Source organism: Eurypyga helias, unplaced genomic scaffold (genome assembly GCF_000690775.1).
Source record: "Eurypyga helias isolate BGI_N326 unplaced genomic scaffold, ASM69077v1 scaffold16271, whole genome shotgun sequence".
NCBI classification, from domain to species: domain Eukaryota; kingdom Metazoa; phylum Chordata; class Aves; order Eurypygiformes; family Eurypygidae; genus Eurypyga; species Eurypyga helias.
In genome coordinates, this window is record NW_010230320.1 from 44,719 (window position 1) to 63,909 (window position 19,191).

General features: G+C 39.4%; 1 protein-coding gene across 1 annotated transcript in view; it reads left to right on the top strand.

Moving 5' to 3' along the window:
- Positions 1-1,432: 1,432 nt before the first annotated feature.
- SRGAP1 (SLIT-ROBO Rho GTPase activating protein 1) overlaps positions 1,433-19,191 on the top strand; it is a 70,912-nt gene continuing 53,153 nt past the window's right edge. The window contains exons 1-3 of the mRNA XM_010160701.1: positions 1,433-1,623; positions 3,874-4,036; positions 12,805-12,867. Coding sequence (XP_010159003.1) covers positions 1,481-1,623; positions 3,874-4,036; positions 12,805-12,867 — 369 coding nt within the window. The 5' untranslated portion in view covers positions 1,433-1,480. The remainder of the gene's footprint in view (positions 1,624-3,873; positions 4,037-12,804; positions 12,868-19,191) is intronic.

Sequence of the window (19,191 nt, forward strand, 5' to 3'; positions counted from 1 at the left end):
ATCCCAGCAGAGTGGGTCTCTGCCTTCGTACCTGCTTTAAGATCAGTAAGGATGCATTAGTTCCTAGTTGCATCAGGTAATTTTTTGCAGTGTTATCACTAATTACTGGTTTGCAGTTCCCTGTGATGTTCGCAGTAGTTTTCAGAATGCTTTTCCATTTCAAACTAGTTAGACGTCTAAGATTGCTGATTTCTTTTTGCCCAGACAGGGTTAGGAATCAAGTGAATTAGGAATCAAGTGAAAGTTTACAACTATTTTGCATTTACTTGGGCATCGCACTTCTGGCATGTTGTTTTGATATCAGCAAGTCCTTGTTATAGCATTAAGCTGTTTAAAAACTATATACATATATTATGGTTACAAAATATTTACTCCTGTGTTTACTCCACAATGTTGGATTATGCTGTGCCTAGGCAGCTGGCAAAACTTTAGTGAGCCAGTCTCTCAAAAGAACCAGAGGGATGTTTTTTGACTTAGTGTTCCCAGAATGTGATTAACTGCTTAGCACTCAAGAAATAAAAGTGCTAAAAACAAACAAAAAAACCCCAAAACAAACAAACAAAAAAACAAACCAAACCAAAAACAAACCAAACAAAAAGAAAAGGAAAACCCTACCACATAGCAATTGTGCATATGGCAAACAGTGAAAAGAAATAGAGGCTTTCCCCTGTTACGGTAGGTGATAACTGTGAGCATACATTCTAAATTGACTGATTTTGTTTTATGTTAATAAATACACCACGGTCTCTAGAAACTTGGGCGAATTTTTAGATAGCTATCTCTAAATATAGGTACATTTTTTTTCTCTGTATTTTCTATAAAATATTGGTGAATACATATAAAGTATACCAGTTCATTCCCTGGCAGAGATGGGGCAGATACAGAAGCTTGTCAGTGTACATTTATGGTGGATAATGCCTCTGGAGTTTATCACAAAGTTGTTTCCATGGTGTGCGTGATGATACCAACGAGCACGGTCCAGCTGGCAGTCAGCAAGCTGATCCTGGACCAAAGGGTGCTTGTTTACCCTGCCATTTTTCAGGGCAGCAGAAGGAGCTGCTGCTCAAATGGCTGCACACCACCTCCTGCAAGGAGATCACTCCAAGCCAGATGTTGTGCTAATGCCAGAGGCCAGGAAAAGAATGGGAGAGGAAGGAAGAAGCGGGTCTTCCGCTCACATGAGCGCAGCAGAGTCCTGAGCCCTTGCCATGGCCATTTGTGAGACAGTGGGTGGGAGGATGCTGGGGCATAAGTGTGTTGAGAGAAGTGAGCTGCCACTGCTGTGTCCAACCACAGGACCTGCAATCCAGATCCGGCTGCTGTAGCTGTGAGGCTGAAGTATGCTGGAGTGTTTGTAATTTTGGTTGGTAGCACTCAGTTCTCACTTGCTTTCACTGACCTGAGTGGATATGTGTTTCTTTCATCAGAGATCCGAGCTCAACTCATCGAGCAGCAGAAATGCCTGGAGCAGCAGACTGAAATGAGAGTCCAACTTCTTCAGGATCTGCAGGATTTCTTCCGCAAGAAGTCAGAAATAGAGATGGAGTATTCCCGAAACCTGGAAAAATTGGCAGAGAGGTTCATGGCAAAAACAAGAAGTACAAAGGATCATCAGCAGTACAAGTAAGATAGATTTCCTTCCCCTTGCCCCCGTGTTAGCCGTTGCTGGAGTGCTTCTGCAGGTTTTGAGTACTGTTAGGTTGAGCCCAGGTTCAGAGGCAAATTTAAAACTCCCACCCCTATTTGAAGTATAGTAGTTATTATTGCAGTTGAAGGTAGACGGGTGCCTGAATACCACCCAAAATACATCCAGTACCTAGAAGAGATGCAGAGCCCCAAAAGGATGTGGAAGCTGTGTGCTGATCTGTTGCAGTGGAGTTAATAGGATTTGAAAGTGTCTAAATAAAGGCCGATCACCATTACAAAACAAAAAAAAAGGACAACAGTTTTGGCAAAAAGGCATTAAAACAGAAAAAAGTGTTTCAAATGCATACTTGGTGGCATAGTCTAATCTGGTTACTTTCCTGAGTTGAGCTGATTAATGAATGCATTTGCTTGGCCCTGTTATGCTTAAGGTTATAAACCAATATTTTTTGTTTGTAAAACCGAAAAATTAAGTACCTTTTTTCACTGTCCTGTCAGTGCTGTGCTAGATACACAGAGCTTTTGTTTCAGCACAAAAGTCTTTTCCAAACACATCTGGCAAGGGAAAGGTTAATCCAAATACAGTTTGCACAGTTCAAAGATCAGTAATATATATTTCTTAAAATTCAGTTAAGTGAGTCAGTGATTCTCTGGAATAACCAACGTGTGCATATGTCACCACTTCAGAGGGAGCCCTGGCTTTTATTCAGCTTGTGGCAAAACCTTTTTGCCTTTTGCATGCAAGCATCTTTCGTCATTCTTAAAGATGTGAAATCCAGACTGGCAGATGTGCACTGGGATTATGACTGCAGGTCGTGACTTTGGTTGTATTCTGCAATTCTCTGCTTTGAGAAGAGATTGCAACAAAAGTCGCTTTAACTGGTTGTCCCCTGTGCTGTTCCCACCACCACCCCAGAACAGGCAGGAAGGTCTGTGGGATTGGGTTTGGGACATGCAGAAGCAGTGAGGACCAGTATCAGTGTGGCCCTTCAGGGGTGTTTGTGTTGGCTGACCTGGCTGATAAAACCCTCAAGCTCGTTGCTGTGAGTAACATGGTTAAGATGTCCATCTCAAACAAAATGGGGAAGTTTCCTTAACTTGCTTCTGATCCATAGCAAAGTAGAGCACTGATGATTAAGAAGGGGCTTTTATCTGTTCTGCTAATCATTTGTTGTTGCTTTGATTCTGAGGGTGAAAGCTAAAGGTAAACAATTAGATAAAGAATGAAAGGACATTTCTAACAGTGAGAATAGTTAATTATTAGAACAATTTACCAAGAGTTAAAGGAATTTCTCAATTCATCACCACCTCTGGCTGTTTCATCTTCACGTGCTTGATCCTTTTGACTATAGGAGAATCCCTGCACAAGAGGAAAGAAAAAAAAAAGCAAGTTTCTAGTTGCAAGGCAAGCTTGAAATTAAAATTTCAGTAAAATCGTACAGCAAATTTTATAAATAGTTTTTTTGTCTGTGAAGCAGTTGTTGAACTACATGTATTTTGATTTTGCTTTGTGTAAAAGAAATTAAAAAGTCATCTGTGATTTCACTTTTGCAATATTCAAAGCTTGGAGTGGGCCTACAATGCAAAAAGTCTGTCAAGGAAATTCAGAACTGGACTGTTGTGGAAAAAGTCCAGTCCTGCTGTTTGTTTTGTAATTGAACCATCTGGGACTGGCAGTAGCAGTGTATTTATGAGTGCTGTGAATTTATGAATGCTAATCACAAAACATGTATACTTGTGACATTTCCTTCTACTTTCATAGCAGTTGCACAAATCTATTGCAGTGAAACAGCTGCACCTGCAATTTGGCTCATGAAGGATTTGGGATGAGCTTGCGGTGCTTGTTTATTTGTAATAGCAAAAATGAATTACCGTTACTCTTTCAGCAGTGACCTTTATTGATTTTGAATATTTACATGTATTCCATCTGTAAGCAACAGTAAGCTTTGTGGCACGATTTTTTTTTTATGCTCTCAGGTGGCTTGCAGTGTCCTGAATTGTTAACACTTTTTCTATATTTTTGTATCCATGCCTCATGGGATTTGTAATATGTATCTTAAAAGCGATCTGAAGCTTGCTTACCCTGAGTCATTCCAAGAATGGATTGACTGACTGTTCAGAAGCAAACATTTTTACATAACAAGTTATGACTGTAAATGTCAGATGGCTGTGTTGTTAATGTAACTTTTTCATTTCTATACATAATATATGTGTGTGCTGCCTCCTTAGGAAAGACCAGAACCTCTTGTCGCCAGTGAATTGCTGGTACTTACTCCTGAACCAAGTGAGAAGAGAAAGCAAAGACCATGCAACGTTGAGCGATATCTACCTGAACAACGTGATCATGCGGTTCATGCAGATAAGCGAAGACTCCACCAGGATGTTCAAGAAGGTAATGCCTCTCCTGCGGTCCTCCAGCCGCACTTGTAAGATGCATGAGGGAGGCAAAAGTGTCCAAATAGGTAGCATCTGAGGAGAAGATTCAGCACACGTAGCATAAAATCTGTTTTAGCACACATATAAATTCTTCATGACTGTTCTGGCGGAGCAAATCCTTAGTGCTGAAATGCCTGGGAACCTGCTGCATGTGCTGGTGACCTTAAGAGCTGAATCAAAAATATCCAAAAGGCAGGGAAAAAAACCTGTTCATCTCTCAAAAGCACGCTTGTCTACCCATGCAGAAAGGAAACAGATTTTGCTGAGGAATTCCAAAATAGTAATGCTGTATTAATGAATTATTTGTAAAAACAGTATTTCATTGTAACTCTCATGAGAGAAACGGATTCAAGCCAAAGGAAGAGCATGCCTTGTAGTGCTTTGGCATAAAGATGGTAGCGTATGCTGCAATTCTAAAAGTGTTTCCTTTCCTTCCCAATATTAAATATGAACATACACTTTTAATAACACACCTACTTCTGTTAGATCATTTAAGCATTGTCTCTGTACATGTTTGTCCTTGTACGTGCCTGTTATGTGTTTTCATTACACATACAATGCGTAAATCTCTCCTGTGCTAAGCAGGCACTCTAGGCAGCCTTGGTTTGAGATCTACGTAATGTGTTTGCAGTCATTGTTGTTATAATGTTCTGAAATAAAAATAGATTATAAATGCATATCCATCAGTCACAGTGGGTGCTGGTAGGCAAGCGTCATACAAAAAGACTTCAAAAAGAATAAAGGTTAAAGGATGTGAAGTGTGTGACTCAGTGATGGCAAGAGTACCAGATTAACGCTTGCAAAATAGGGAAGTGATTTTCCATATGCTTGACCGCAATCCTAGATAGATAGCAATGGGGTGGGGAAAAGAATCATTTAGGGAGCAACGTAAGTCGGAGGAAAAAAAGTAAAAACAATCGAATCAAATTTATCAGTGTGCATTAAAACCTGTAGCAGTAATAGAGTTTAAATTTATAGTTTCTCAATCAGTAATGGTCTGTTCATACCATATGTCTGAGACGTAAAACTGTAGTTCACAAATCACTGAATTTACTAATATGGAAAATTATTATAGAAAAGATAATGGGAAAAGCCATTTGACCATGCTGCAGTACTCTCTATGTGGAGATATCTCAGACTTGTTTGGACCAGTAGAAATGTTTCAATATTGAATCTGGAATAATTTTTCAGTTGTTTGTCCTATCGCAGAAACCTCTTCTTCACTAGATGTGTGTTACTAGACTAGCCTGTTTGCTTTCAGCACAGTTTAGTTCCTCAGCTCTGGAAAGCTTGTTTTTCCTTTCCTTCTCTCTAGATGGACTGTAAAAAAATACCTGAAGTTTTCTGTAGAGAATTGTGTGCCCTTCTTTAACTTATTAATAGAGATTGCTGCAGCTTATCTCTTGGAAGGAGGAAATATGTGGACATTTTTAAGTACATTAACAGGAGGCATATTGTCCCCTCTTCCTGACAGACTCATCTCTCATCCATGGAACGTGCAACATTTAAAATGTACTCTTTCTATCACAACTTCTGAAGAAGATCAAGCAGCTGCTCTTGTTCTTTTTATTCCTAACTGGGATCTTCTGCAGGGGAAAGAAGAGGAAGGAAATGGAGGGAGTGATGCTGTGCATGACCTGGAGCTCACATTAGCAGAGCCCAGATCCTCAATAGCCCTGTCCTGCCTTTCAGCAGGGTTTGCCAGCTGACACTCAGTGTGATGGTGTCATGTCAGACAGCTGTCAGCTGAGGTGGAACATGGACAGAGTGAGTCCCCCACGGGCTGTGTGACAGAGCCTGAGCCAGGCTGTTAACATGAGGGGAAGCGTGCCGGGAAGACACACGCAGCACCTCGGCATGGTGTAAGTGAGCTTCACGGACACGCGGCCCAAACGTGGCAGGGGTTGTTCACCAGTATAGATTCTGAGCACACATTTTCAGGACAGTCTGTTAGGAATCGATACTTGTTGGAGAAGGTTGGTATTTCCACTGAGTCCCGGTGTGCACCACCGGTCTTGCTGTGGTGCTTGTTGCAGAGTACTGGTAATTTATTTGCTGCTAGTTCCCAGCTGCAGAACTGATTATACCTTGAATGATGATGAAGGTCCAGTTTCTCTCCTGTGAAAAGGGAAGGGACTTATAAAATGAGGTGAACAACATTGTACAGAGAGAAAACCCAAGGCCTGTGCAGGAGGTGAAGCTGTTAGCAAATTGTTTTGCTTTATGGATGAAGAACATATGCTCTCTGCATCTATGTTTAGTCCAAATGGGCAACTTCAACCATAATGGTCTTTAAAGGTCCCTTCTAACGCAAACCATCTATGATTCTGTGATAATATCTGTCAGATGTGAGAATGAGCAGTCTAAGGTACATCACAGTGTCTCAGAACTGTGTAATGGATGTCTACCAGGGGTTAGGTGCAAAATGCATGTGTCCGATACTACGCATGCAGTGTAGTCTCTGCCCCTTGCAGGAAAGAGGTCACAGGACCAAAGAGAAGGTGCATTTAAAACCAGAAAGGTGACATCCAACACTTTTCTCCCTCAAAATTTTTTTCTCCCCATAGAAAATGACATGGAATTTGTAGGAGAACTCTAAACATCAAATAGAATATTTAACCAATTTCTGTCACTTTCTGTAGGTTACTTTTGAAAAAGACTAGATTTGGGATAAAATCCTGTTGGAAAAAAGTGTAATCAGTGTCAATGGGTGTCATCACTATGAAATATTATGGGATTTATTCACTGTTCACAGGTTTCAGATCAAAGTAGAGATAAACCATATCATGCAGGTACTTTTACACCAGAGTCTGATCATACTGTTCTGTGAAATATATGCTCTATAAGTAATAGATGAAAATAATAACAGTAGTAGTATGAAGATCTCAAAAATAAAGGCTAACAGGTGCATGCTTAATATCTTACTGCAGTCCATGATCCAGAGCAGGAAACACACTTGTCTACCTTAGCTGTACTCCATTGGCTCTCACAGTATTGCACATAGGAGCACTCAATGTCTTTCTAGGTAATTTCCAACTACCAGCTGATCGAGCTTCTCTATATTCAATAATTAGAACATTTAATTATAGATCTTCCACTTTATTAACCTTATAGTGTTATGCATCACTATTATAATCTTGTTTTAGTTCTCCCTTGGTCTTGCAGCCACAGCTTCTGCTTCTTTGGTGTTGCTTTAGCTCTGCTTCCAACTCTGGAGAGCAATTAAACCAAGTCCATGATCAGAGCAGATCTCCATCGTTCTGCTCTGAACCCTCAGTCTGCCTGTTGCAGAAAGGGAAAGTCTCTCAGAGTGGATTGCCCCATTGCTCACAAGCAAGATATGGGGAGACGACAGCCAAGTCACTCTGAGCTTCTTGGTTCTTTCTGCTCTCTCTTTTTTCTCCCCCCTCTCTCCTCCTGAGAGGGATAAACTGCCCTTTCTACTTCTCAGTGGTAGCCCTTAATGGCTTTTTCCACCTCACTGGTGGGCATGTAGGTCCTCAAATGAAACCTTTCCATGAGGTGAGCCCAACATTTTCCAGAGGGATACTGTTTGTATGCTCTCCTAAGATTGACTCCAGCTTGAATTGTAGTAATGAAAAGATCAAACAATTTCCTCATTTCCATCCTTACCAGTAGAGTACTGTTTTGCTCCCTCTCCTGCTGATGTGCCCTATGTGGGATACAGCACAAAGTCATGAGTCTGTAGCAACCCCCTTCTCTAGTCCTTATGTAAGAGGTGCGTGCAGTACCCAAGGTTGGTCTGTATTAAATGCGACAATGAGGGGTGTCTGTGTCTCTTAGCCTTTGTACCCTGCCCTTGTTTCACAGCCTCATTCTGGTTCTTCCTTTTGTATGCATGTATACATCTATCTCCATGTTTGGATTGCTTTGGTGAAATGATCCTTATTGGTTCTACCTTACACGTTCTGTCAGGCCGGGATAAATTGTATTTAGGTACCCAATTGTACATGGCTTTCCTGTCTAGGCTAGCCTACTTAACATGCAGATATTCATCATTTTTGTTCTCCCGGGAGCTCTTTGTCATTCTTTTTTCCAAGGGTTGGGAACCAGCATCTGTTTAAATGTACTAAATGCAGGACAAAGTTAGGATCTAGTTCAGAGATTTTGTAGCATTTATCTGATGATATTATGTCAGGCTTCATACTTCCAGATAGGCACTTAAGCTCTTCTTTTTAGTTGCTGGCATATAAAAGCAGTACAGATTGCCGTTCATGCCTGGCCTTCATGCTGCACATAAAATTACAAACATAAAGTAGCAGAGTTCAAACCGTGCATGCTTGCGTGTTTCTTCAGGCAGATGGGGTAGATGGCCTCATGGGGACAATTAAAGAATAAAGTAATAAGGAAAAATGTCAAGCAGAAGGGAAAAGTATTATGCAGAACATCTCATGCAGTGATTCTGGTTACCCCAGCATTAATAATCAACTGTATAAACACATACCCACAAAATCCTTAAGCAGATTTGTATATTTATAATTTATAAACATGTATTTTCTTTGGACAGGAACCATAACGAGCCAAGATGAACATATCTTCCAATGTTTACAGTAAGAGATGCTGGGGAAGCCAAGCACAATAAATATTTTAGTTCTATAAACTGGCTATTAACAAGGAATATGACTACCTGCCAAATGTATTTGATGCTATAAAGATTGTGGCATACATAGCAATTTTTTTTCATCATTTTCTTAAACATTTAAAGGCTTGAAAGGATAGCAAAGCTGTTTGTTGCTACAGACTGGCAAATCTGGGACATAATTTTACTATGAGCTGGCTATGTCAGTGTCACCACAGCTCATGAAAGCTCCTTAAAAGAAGGGTTTGCACATCACTTCCCCCAGGGACCAGCAGCAGACTCATTTAAAAGCGATAGTCATGGAATATTTTCCCTAAGTGATGTAACCGAGAGTAGCATTGTGTATGCTAAATACAGACACTAGAGAGTTCCAGGAAGAACTGAACTGACTCTTAAATTTCAGTAAAAAACCCCAGAAGAATAACATTTGGGTGTGCAATTATGCTCTAACTGAAATGGATGGAAGAATTCCTGTAGATTTCAACAAAAGGGTATTAATGTAGAATAAAATTTTAAGTTTCTCACACTTTAATCCAGAAATATACATCTTTTAACATCAATAGGACCACTGATGTGTTAAAAGCTGAGTGCATACTGAAAGGGTGGTTTAGGTACACTTATTTGTCTGTTGCATGGGTGAGATCTATCCTACTATCGGGTGAGAAAAATATGCTGCTGTCTCTTAATGCTTTGAACCAGATTAGTATCATATATAATATTTTTAGAGTTTGCATGTGCTCTATCATTTTTGTTATGTCCTTTATTCTTTTGGTTAATAGATGCTAATACATTTCTGTGGGACATAGTGAATAAAGAAGCACCTCAGTGATTGTTTGTCAGGTTTTAATGGGCCTCATTAGAGCCATCAACTCAGCTCCAGGAAAATGTGTGCTGCATCTTGCATTCTGTTGTTTGGCTGCCCTAAGGATAGGCTCCTGGAGGAGCACACCGTGCAAACACGCTGAACTACTGCAGGTAATAGGTAGCATAAAAGAGAAATAGGAGAGCCATTAGTTGCTGAAAATAAATGCACTTCTTATCTGGTGCTCTAACGTGCTATATATTACACACTGAAAGCCGTATCACTTGCCACTTGAGTCAGTATTTCTTGATCTTAAATGCTCCTGTAAAATGTGCTGGTTCTTGAAAATAAATCCCTTGTATACTGCTAAGGTTAACCTAATTTCCTGATTTTTATTGGACAATTCCTACAAAATCTTCCATCAGAAAGAGGCAGCAACTGACATGTTATCCATCACTACAGGCACCCTCTGCATGTTGGAGTCCCCAGATGAACTGGTGGAAGGATGACTCATCTGTGGTCATGTGGCATTGCTAGGCTGTCATCCTAATTTTTACTCTTCTTGCTAATCAGCTCCCTCCCTCGCTTTTTGCTTCCCAATTTAAGGCCTATTGTCCTTTCTTAAAAACATCTCCCTCTTTCCTCTACTATGATCTCTTCCATTCACTTTCAAATTTACCATTGATCAATGTGTTCCCTGGAAAAGATCATGTTTATGTGGTGGCCAGTAAATCCTGAGGGCTGGACCACTTGTGCTTCAATGCTGGACAAAAAAGCTCTATGGGAGAAAAGAGAAGAAATGGGTCCTAGTCAGTAGTGATCATTCCCTGAATCCCCAACTCATCTGGTGTCTATTTGCATTAAGGTGTAACTGAAGAGCGGAAAAGGAGGGTGTGTCTTTCAATGTGCTGCTCTGTACTTTGCTTACAATAAAAATCTGCAAAGGGTAAAGAGAAAATTGGTTTGGGGTTTTCTGTCTCACCTGTGCCAGGTTAAGGCATGCTGCCTTAGAATCAACGTTAGTGTACTTAGGGCTTGAGTTGGCATCAGCTTTGACATGATGGTGACCACCAGTTGAAAGGGATAAATTGCTTGAAGCTGGAGTTCATTTACAGGTTTTTTTCCCCCTACATGTATGCTTTCATCTTCCAGTCTTAATGTCAACCATCTTCTTTGGTAGTTTTGTCCTTCTTTCTGCTAATTTAAAAAACAGACTGCTCGTACTCAGCACTATAGAAGCAGCTATCCGAGAGAAAACAGGTGGCCTCCACTTCTTGGAGCTTTGAGGAGATGTGTAAGCTGTCTTAGAGCTGTGCTGCTGACTGTTAAAGGCAGGGTGCCAATGTAAAGCAATGAAAAGCAATTCAGATTTTTTGCTAAAGCTTTTACTGTGTTGCCCTACAGCAGCTTGCAAATCTGCAATCCTTTTCCAATTTTTTACAAGCACTCTGTGCAATGTTAAGCATATGATTTTGTTGTCCTTAATATTAGATGAAAATAATCTCATATTTGCAAAGAAATGGAAGTAGAAATTTCTAGATACTTCAGCAGTAGAGCATACATCATGAAATATAACAGATTTTGAAAAATATAAGCAATAAGGAAAGTTTTATAGTAGTTTTGTGTAACTTGGCTTCAGAGCATCTGTCTCACTGTGCTTTAGCTACTACAGCTAATGCCCTTGGGAATGCAAGAATTTCACTGAAGTGTTTTTTTAATTTATATATCTAGCTGCTTGTCTGTTAAAAATCATCTTGCATATAAGGATTGGAGTGAATACCAATAAGTGATATAGAATCATAGAACGGTTTATATTGGAAGGGACCTTAAAGATCTTCTAGTTCCAACCCCCCTGCCGTGGGCAGGGACACCTTCCACTAGACCAGGCTGTTCAAAGCCACATCCAGCCTGGCCTTGAACACTTCCAGGGATGGGGCACCCACAGCTTCTCTGGGCAACCTCTTCCAGTGCCTCACCATGCTCTCTGTGAAGAATTTCTTGTTTCTATCTAATCTAAACCTCCCCGCTTTCAATTTAAACCAGTTACCCCTTGTCCTATCACTACAGGTCCTTGTAAAAAGTTCCCCTTATATATGTTGCAGGTTCCTTAAAATACTGCCCAGAGTTAGGAGTATGATAGTAGGAATAGGAGAAAAAATTCAAAATTTTCTCTACCAGCCACTGTATGTGTCTGTTGCATCCTCCTGGAAGACTCAGTGGGTGGGATGTGTGGTGTGGTTCCTCCTCCTACGTGGGCGTTGCACTGGAAAGTCTCATTCAGAAACCATTATTCTTCCAGGTGTTTTAGCGATGGCCAAGTATGTGTTAGCAGCTTTGGAGATGAGTTGTCCCTGAGGATTTTCCTTTGGCTTCTATCCAAATATAAAGTACTTCTCCTAACTAAGACCATTATCTATCATGAAGTTGGAGTTTTTAGAAGTCGGGCTAATTATCGATTTATTCACAGCAAAAAAAGCTGACATTTCCAGCATGGATGTTACAATGCTGAGCATCGCAGAAGAAATGTAGCGAGGCTGTTTGCCAAGTACCATTGTTCTGTTCTATAGCTGTTTTCCAAAGGCTGTAGTACAAATGGCTTCAACTCTTGCACAGTTGCCACAATTTTCATCTGATTGAACTGCTGAGGACAACTAACAAAAGAGTATATTTGAATGAGACTCCAATTAAATACTCCTATTTTGACATACTTGCTTTCATTAATAACTACTGCTAAACATTTCTTTTTTCTGAGTCAGAATGAAAGTAAAGACACAGTCCAGAAAAGCTAAACAAAGCTGTTCCAGCAGCCCACTCTGTGGAATATTATGCAGTTGGGTATCTGTTTCAAAGAGGAGCCACAATGATTTCTTGCATAAATATTTAGATAGTTGCTTGAGCTGAGAAACAAAGACTATTCTAGATGTAAAATTGAACAGGATGTCCCTCTACAATACCACTTTCTGCATGGTTTAGTTTTTGTGTATATCACAGCAGTTATAAAACAGTACACAGTTTGTTGCATTAAAAAGGCTTATAACATTAATCCTGAACTTCACCCTTCCTGTTGGCACCTAATTTCATGATGCTTCATGGGAAGATCTCTCAAATTACTTCTGGGTTTCCTTTTAGAAGTCTTCTGTCCAGATGTCATCTGTCTACCTCTGCATCCCTGAATCATTATTTTTAGTGCACCGTAACTCTGTTAGAATGGTGTCTTTACAAGCAACATTGCATTCGCTAGCTGGGATGAACTATGAGTATGAAGCAAATGTATGCTGCAGGTTTTGTGTGCCTTTTTCTAATGATTTCTTTTTAATTACAGAGCAAAGAGATTGCGTTTCAGCTTCATGAAGACTTAATGAAAGTACTTAACGAGCTTTACACAGTAAGTACAATTACTTACTTAGCTTATTTTATACAAATTCCATATCAGGCTTCTTCTATAAGCTTTAACTGGCCTTTTATCTAGTGCATTACCCCACAGTGGAGATGCTTATTTTTGTCTTTTTACACAAATCTAAACTATCTCTTTTAGAGACAACTCACTTGTTTAGAATATGTATGCTAATGCTTTCAGGATTACTCTCTATCCTTTTTTCCCCCAGACTATGCTAAACCAGTTTATTATAAGTTTTGTTGATTATTATTGAGACATTTCTACTCAGAGCTTATCAGAGCAAAGCTTCTTCCTTTTCTGCCTTGTTTATGTCCATGCTGCAATCTGCTTGCTTTGACTCATGGACTACACTCAGTAAAAATCATAGGTGCCTGCAGATCCAGTGCTGTGCTGTCTACGTGTTACTTATGTGTCCTTCCCTCTCCCTGACTGGGATAAGTAAATGATGAAAAGAAGAATAAAGGGTTGTATACGCTTTCCATGCCATTTAGAGAGGTCAAGAAAAAACCCACTCTGAGCATTCTGGCAAGCTTCTGCTAACTAGTTGGAAAATGTGAGAGAAGTTAGATCTGAAGTTGTTTTCTTGTTTGAAACCCATCTACGTAGCTTGTTACTATGGAATGATGACGTATCTGTCCAATAACTATTTCCCCAATTATTTTTTTTGAGGAGATATATTCTGAGAAAGAAGAAAGCAAGAGGTTGGTTTTATTAAAACATAGCTATTTAATGAGGAGGAACTGGTGACATCCACCTCATATAAAAGTCTGCTGATTCCTGCTAAATGCTGGTTGAGGAAGTTGTACATCTAAATTCTCTGTTCTGCCTGGAAGAACTGAAACATCCGTGCTCCAGTACCCTGCATAACAGTCTCTAGATTGCTCCCTTCCCTAGCCTCATGATTTGGGGGACCATTAAAAAAAAAAAAAAAACCCAAACCCAAACAAAACATAAACCCAAAAAAATCAACCACAATATTTCTATCAAGAAACAATTTATGATTTTAAGGAAGTTTAGGAAGATATCAGAGACCAGCTCTACTGAGGCAGAGATCAAACAAATGTTACTTTTGTGCATATCTCTTTTTTATTTTTTTCATTTCACCTAAGGAAAATTGTGCACCCATCGCTGGATGAGTTGAAGAATATTTGAACTCAAAAACAACCTAGGTGGCAAAAAGAAGATCTGAAGAAAATTACTGCCCTGGGTTCTTTTGGATTGTAGTTATGGTCACAGATGCCTAAAACCTACCTAAACCACTTTCTTTTTTTAAGGCTTTTCTTCAGGGCCTATTTCATAGGGTGTGATACTGCAAAACCTTGTTGGGTCAGGCATGTAGTTGGTGAAGTAGGCTGGGATCAGCTTCTGTGAAGCAGTGATAGCTGCAGACAAGTCACGGGGGGGGCCAGTCGCAAGGGGGATCAGCGACTGTAGGAGCTATTGCACAACTGGGGCTTCAGTGTTGAGTAAGCCCTGAAGAGAGTCTTGTTTCAATTAAACCTTTGCCTAACTCCAGTGCCTGCAAGGTGGGGGATTACAGCCTGTGCTCCCGGGGTAGGAAAACAGAGAAGCATGTGCTGAAATGCTTTGCTGATTCACCAGTGAAAAGCTGCAGGACTGGACTTGGCTATTTTCACTCTTTTTCTTCACACTAGACCTATATCTTCCCACTGAAGGCTATAAATTTATTCTGTTATTCTGATATTTATTCTGATGTTATGGCTTTCTGAATACCAATTCCTTTCTCAAAATTTAAGATTCTTGTAAAATGGGAAGTTTTTTGAGGTTAATACAATACAGAGCACGTGCATATTTTGAGTCAGGTTACTGCTGCAGGATGGTTTCTTGGGATGGAATTTGCTTCACCTAAATTTCAGGCATTTGCAGTGTAGGTACAAATATCTTAGTTTGCATCTGGTTTGCAGTTACAGTCACTGGAAAACTAATATGGGGAGATCAGACTGCTTTGATCAGATGCAAGCATCTGCTTCAGATGAAATGATCTACACCATTAACTGTTGTCCTGCTTTTCATTGATTGCAAAAGACTTGGTCAGCTGTAGGCGCCCATGTTTAGCCAGATAACAACCCACACTTAGTAAAGTGACAACATGGTGCAGAGTAGCATTTGTTCCATTGCTTGCAGTGTTTAGAATGATCATTGGCATATCTGTGTATTATATCTGCTGAATGCGTAAAGGTAGAACAGTATCTAGACAGATGGAAACCTCATCCACAGGTTTTTAATTCTGTGTGGCATTTACGGTTTACAGAATAAGCTCACAGTGGCCTTACCAAAACAAGTGTCTACAATTTCAATTTCCAGGGAAACATGTTTCTCAGTCACTTAGCAAAAGGAGAAGTCATCTTCCTGTTTGCCCCATGATTTATAGGTGGAGGAAAAAAAAATCCATCTTACTATTGTGAGATAAATCTTTGTGTCCAAATGAAAGCAAATTAATTCCAAGTTTGTGAATAATATACTAATATTGAAGTCTTTCCATTTTGGTACCTTCATGGAGTATGACTGTTAAAATGTGAAGCCTTATTGGAGTTTAAATACCTCTAAAGCCTTTCAGTGAGGGGAAAGTAACAGAGCTTTTAAAGTGTATGAAGAAGGGTTTAATAATCTGTTTACTTCTTATAGTCATTCCTTATCTAGTAAGAAGGATCAGTAAATTAAGGTCACCTTCCAGAATTAAAAAGCATGCAAACAGTTGTGCATAAAAGTGCATTGAAGAGAATGAGAGAAGATAATTAAAATCACTAAAAGCTAAACTAGTAAGAGGTGCTTGTTCTGAGGCACAGGTATACAGTCAATGTAAAGATGTTACTTGAACTTCCCTGATAAAGAGGGGGTCCCTTAGGCACACATGTATTAAGATGTTACATGCCTGGATTTCTCTAATGCTGTGGGATCAAGGGCTGAATTAATTGCTTGTTTCAAACCCAAACTATGACCAGCTCTACCACCCATCAGTAGCATGACAACCAGACCTGAGGCCTCACTGCACATTTATTTCAGACTTCTCAAGCACCAGGTAGCTCAAAGCCAGTTTATTTAGAATGATGCAGAATAAATGGGATGTTTACAGGAATTGCTACCGATTTGATCCAAATATTTTTAATGGATGAGTTCAAACACAAGCTGCTACGTACCAGAATAATAACTGACTTTTCTTCTGGTGATAATGCTGTATCATGTCATAGTCTTCTGTATCATAGAAGGTGCCAGAAAATAAAGGTGACCTTGGGACCTATCTTGGAATATCTAGTCCTGCACTTCTGCCTCAGAAAATCCTTTTTATCCTGTGCATATGGCCAAATCTAAAACCTGCTGTAGTTAGGGAGTTGTGTCTATTTGTTTTGATGGGATATAGATCAAACAAGTCAATAAGCAGTGCTGTAGGTTTTGTGAAGAAGAAACTGCTCTAAGAGAAGAAAATGAGAATTCACTGAGAAATCGAAGAGACCTTCCACTAAGAGTGCACTATGAAGATTTTCAGTTAAAAAAACTTTCATGTCAAAGATATTTTTTAACTTGTGAAAGTTTGAACCTCTGCCTTTTGAGAGAGAGAGAGACTAGAAAGCATTTTGGCTGCTTATTTAATGTGACTAACCTCAGAACTGCAATGAAATGTCAAAAAAAAAAAACCAAAACCAAACCAAAAAAACAAACCCACAACACCAATACAGACACTTTGGAGTACTAAATACCTACTGTCTTTAAAAATGCATACTAATAAAAGACCTTTCCCCTTGCTTATGTTTTATGTAATTAATTCCTTTTCCCATTTTCATTACTAGGAATTGTCTTGGAAATAAGATATTTGTACCACAGGTCTTCATTTACTCCCTGGGAGTAGCTTAGCTTGTGTTGGCTTTGGCTTGTGCCATCCTCATTAAAATTACGCATCAGGTACAGGATTGTTGAAAAAATAAGACCAGAAGCAGGTGAACCACAGCTTCAGAATATGTTCTAAGAACCTGTGAGCAAAGCAGGCTTATTTTTCTGGAATAATCAGAATTTTGTAAGGGAAACTGCTTTTTCATTTTCTATCTTTTTTAGGCAGACAAGGTTTTCTTAAAAGTTATGTTACATATTTGTATGTTTTCTACATGTTACATGACTACTAAAAATGCATTTTAAGACTCTCTATTTTCAATTCTCAGTATTTTATGCGTTGGTTCTTAAATCATGACTCCAAGCATCATGCTAAAAACAATTGAATAGCTTACCTTCATTCTGTATCTTTGCAAGTTCAGTAAATTATGAGCGGTGAGTCCTTTTAATAATGCATGGCTTCTCCCTGGCTGTGCCAGCCACTCAGTATTTCCAGGATCCCAGCTGCTGCATTCTTCTCTTACTCCTCGCCCCACTACACTTTCAGCCGATGTCGACTAGTAATTAGACCCATGGTTTACATAAGGATAAAAGCTGTTGAAACTAGAGTGAGGTGTATCTTCTGAGCGAGTGGGGATGGAGAAAGAGGAGCCCAGTTAATTGAGTGGAATCACAGAGCAAAGTTTATATCCTGGCAATTACAGGAAAAAATTTGGTCAGACTGAAAACCATAGGAGTTTTGGGTTGGTGTTTTTTTGGGAACTGAGAGATTTACAAATTTTCTTACATGTTGACTTAAAGAGGCAACAGATTATTGATTTTACAATAGATCATCAACAACAGAGAGAGCTCCCCAAACTCTTCTTCCATTTCTCTGGAAAGCTAAAATATCTTGTATTACTGGAGCAAGTAATGGAATGTGGCAATAAGGTCAAAGTGATTGGGTATAGTAGGAAACAGAAGGTAGGCGGACTGTTTTCTTGCAATAGAGGGAGGGCTCCACTGGATTTATTTAGGTGTCAGGGCATATTCATAAATGACCTCTAAAGGAGTCAGGGAGGGATCAATGGGGTGACAAGCTTGCTAAAAATACGAGCAGTTCCTGTAATAAGGATGAGGGCAAATGGGGAAAAGTGATACACATCATAAAAATACGTCTTCAGGTCTCCCACTTGGCTTTCCAAATTACTCTGACATTATGCTTTTTGCAAGCAATACAAATGTAAAGCTTTCAGAAAAATTAAAAAGTATGGATGGTCCAAAGCAAAGAATTTAATATTAAATAAGACAGGGCTGCTGTGCTGCTTGCATTTTCCATTGCTTTATCTTACTCTTTAAAAATCTTGGCTGTTTAATTTTTCAAGGTAGATGCTGCCAGATTTCCTTTTTCCTTTGCTGAAATAACATAGAATCTGGATTCTCTATAGAAAAGTTAAGTTCAATTTACTGTAGCACACCAGACATCTGAGAAGGTGAAATCAGTAATTCTGTATTGGTAGTAACATATCAGTGACAATTACTAGAACCACATCAGAGGTTGGTTTGGAAGTGAACAGAATGCTGAAAACAGCTAATACTGAGCCTGATTAACTGCCAGAGGCCACTGATACAGTAAAATTGGCATAAGGTTTTACTTATTTCTTGGGGAAAATACTGGCTAACCTGATTCAATGAATCCCTTGCAACTCCACCTTCTGATAAGAACTCAAGACTTAACAAAGACAATTCTGAAACAATTCAAGCACGGTAATTGCAACAGGCATGAACTACTGTTCTGGTAAATGCTTATTTCCTGAGAAATACTATGAAAAAGCTTTTCATTATGCAGTTTTATTATAAAAATAAAGCTCATGCTAACGCTTGTTAATTCCAATCTATTTTAACATTCTAGCATTTAGTCTTAGTATGTTGGGTTATGAAATTTTTTCGAAAAGAAGTATGTGTCTAGAAAAGGGAAGCCAGTGCCTTGCTACAGGAATGTTCCTGCCTTGTAGCCCACAGAAGTACAGCTAATTACTGTCTTGTTGATGAATTTGACCAGATAATGATTGTGGGATTATCTAAGGGTTTACTCTAATGTGCCCTTCCTTATGATAAGTGCTATCTTCTGCCCTCAGCCTACTTGCTGAGCTCTTATGAATGATGCTGAAAATTTGGCACACAAAATGAGACGTTTATATCACTAAGTGAACAGTCTGTCACCTACGGGTGGGAGAGTACATAGTTTGGGTAGCATAATCTTTTTCATCTGCTTGTAGTCTGAATTAGTTATCTGACAGAAAACTGTATTTTACATCACTGGCTTTGCAGAATAAACCTGCTAAATTAATAGGAGATAAAGTCACAGTTTAATTTTAGAAAGGTGCTAGTATACATTTAACAATGCTTGTTCATGACAGCAGAGTAGTGCAGCATATGTCATTATGACAGTTCTGCATCTGCAAAATTAGGACCTTGCTCTCTCTTTTC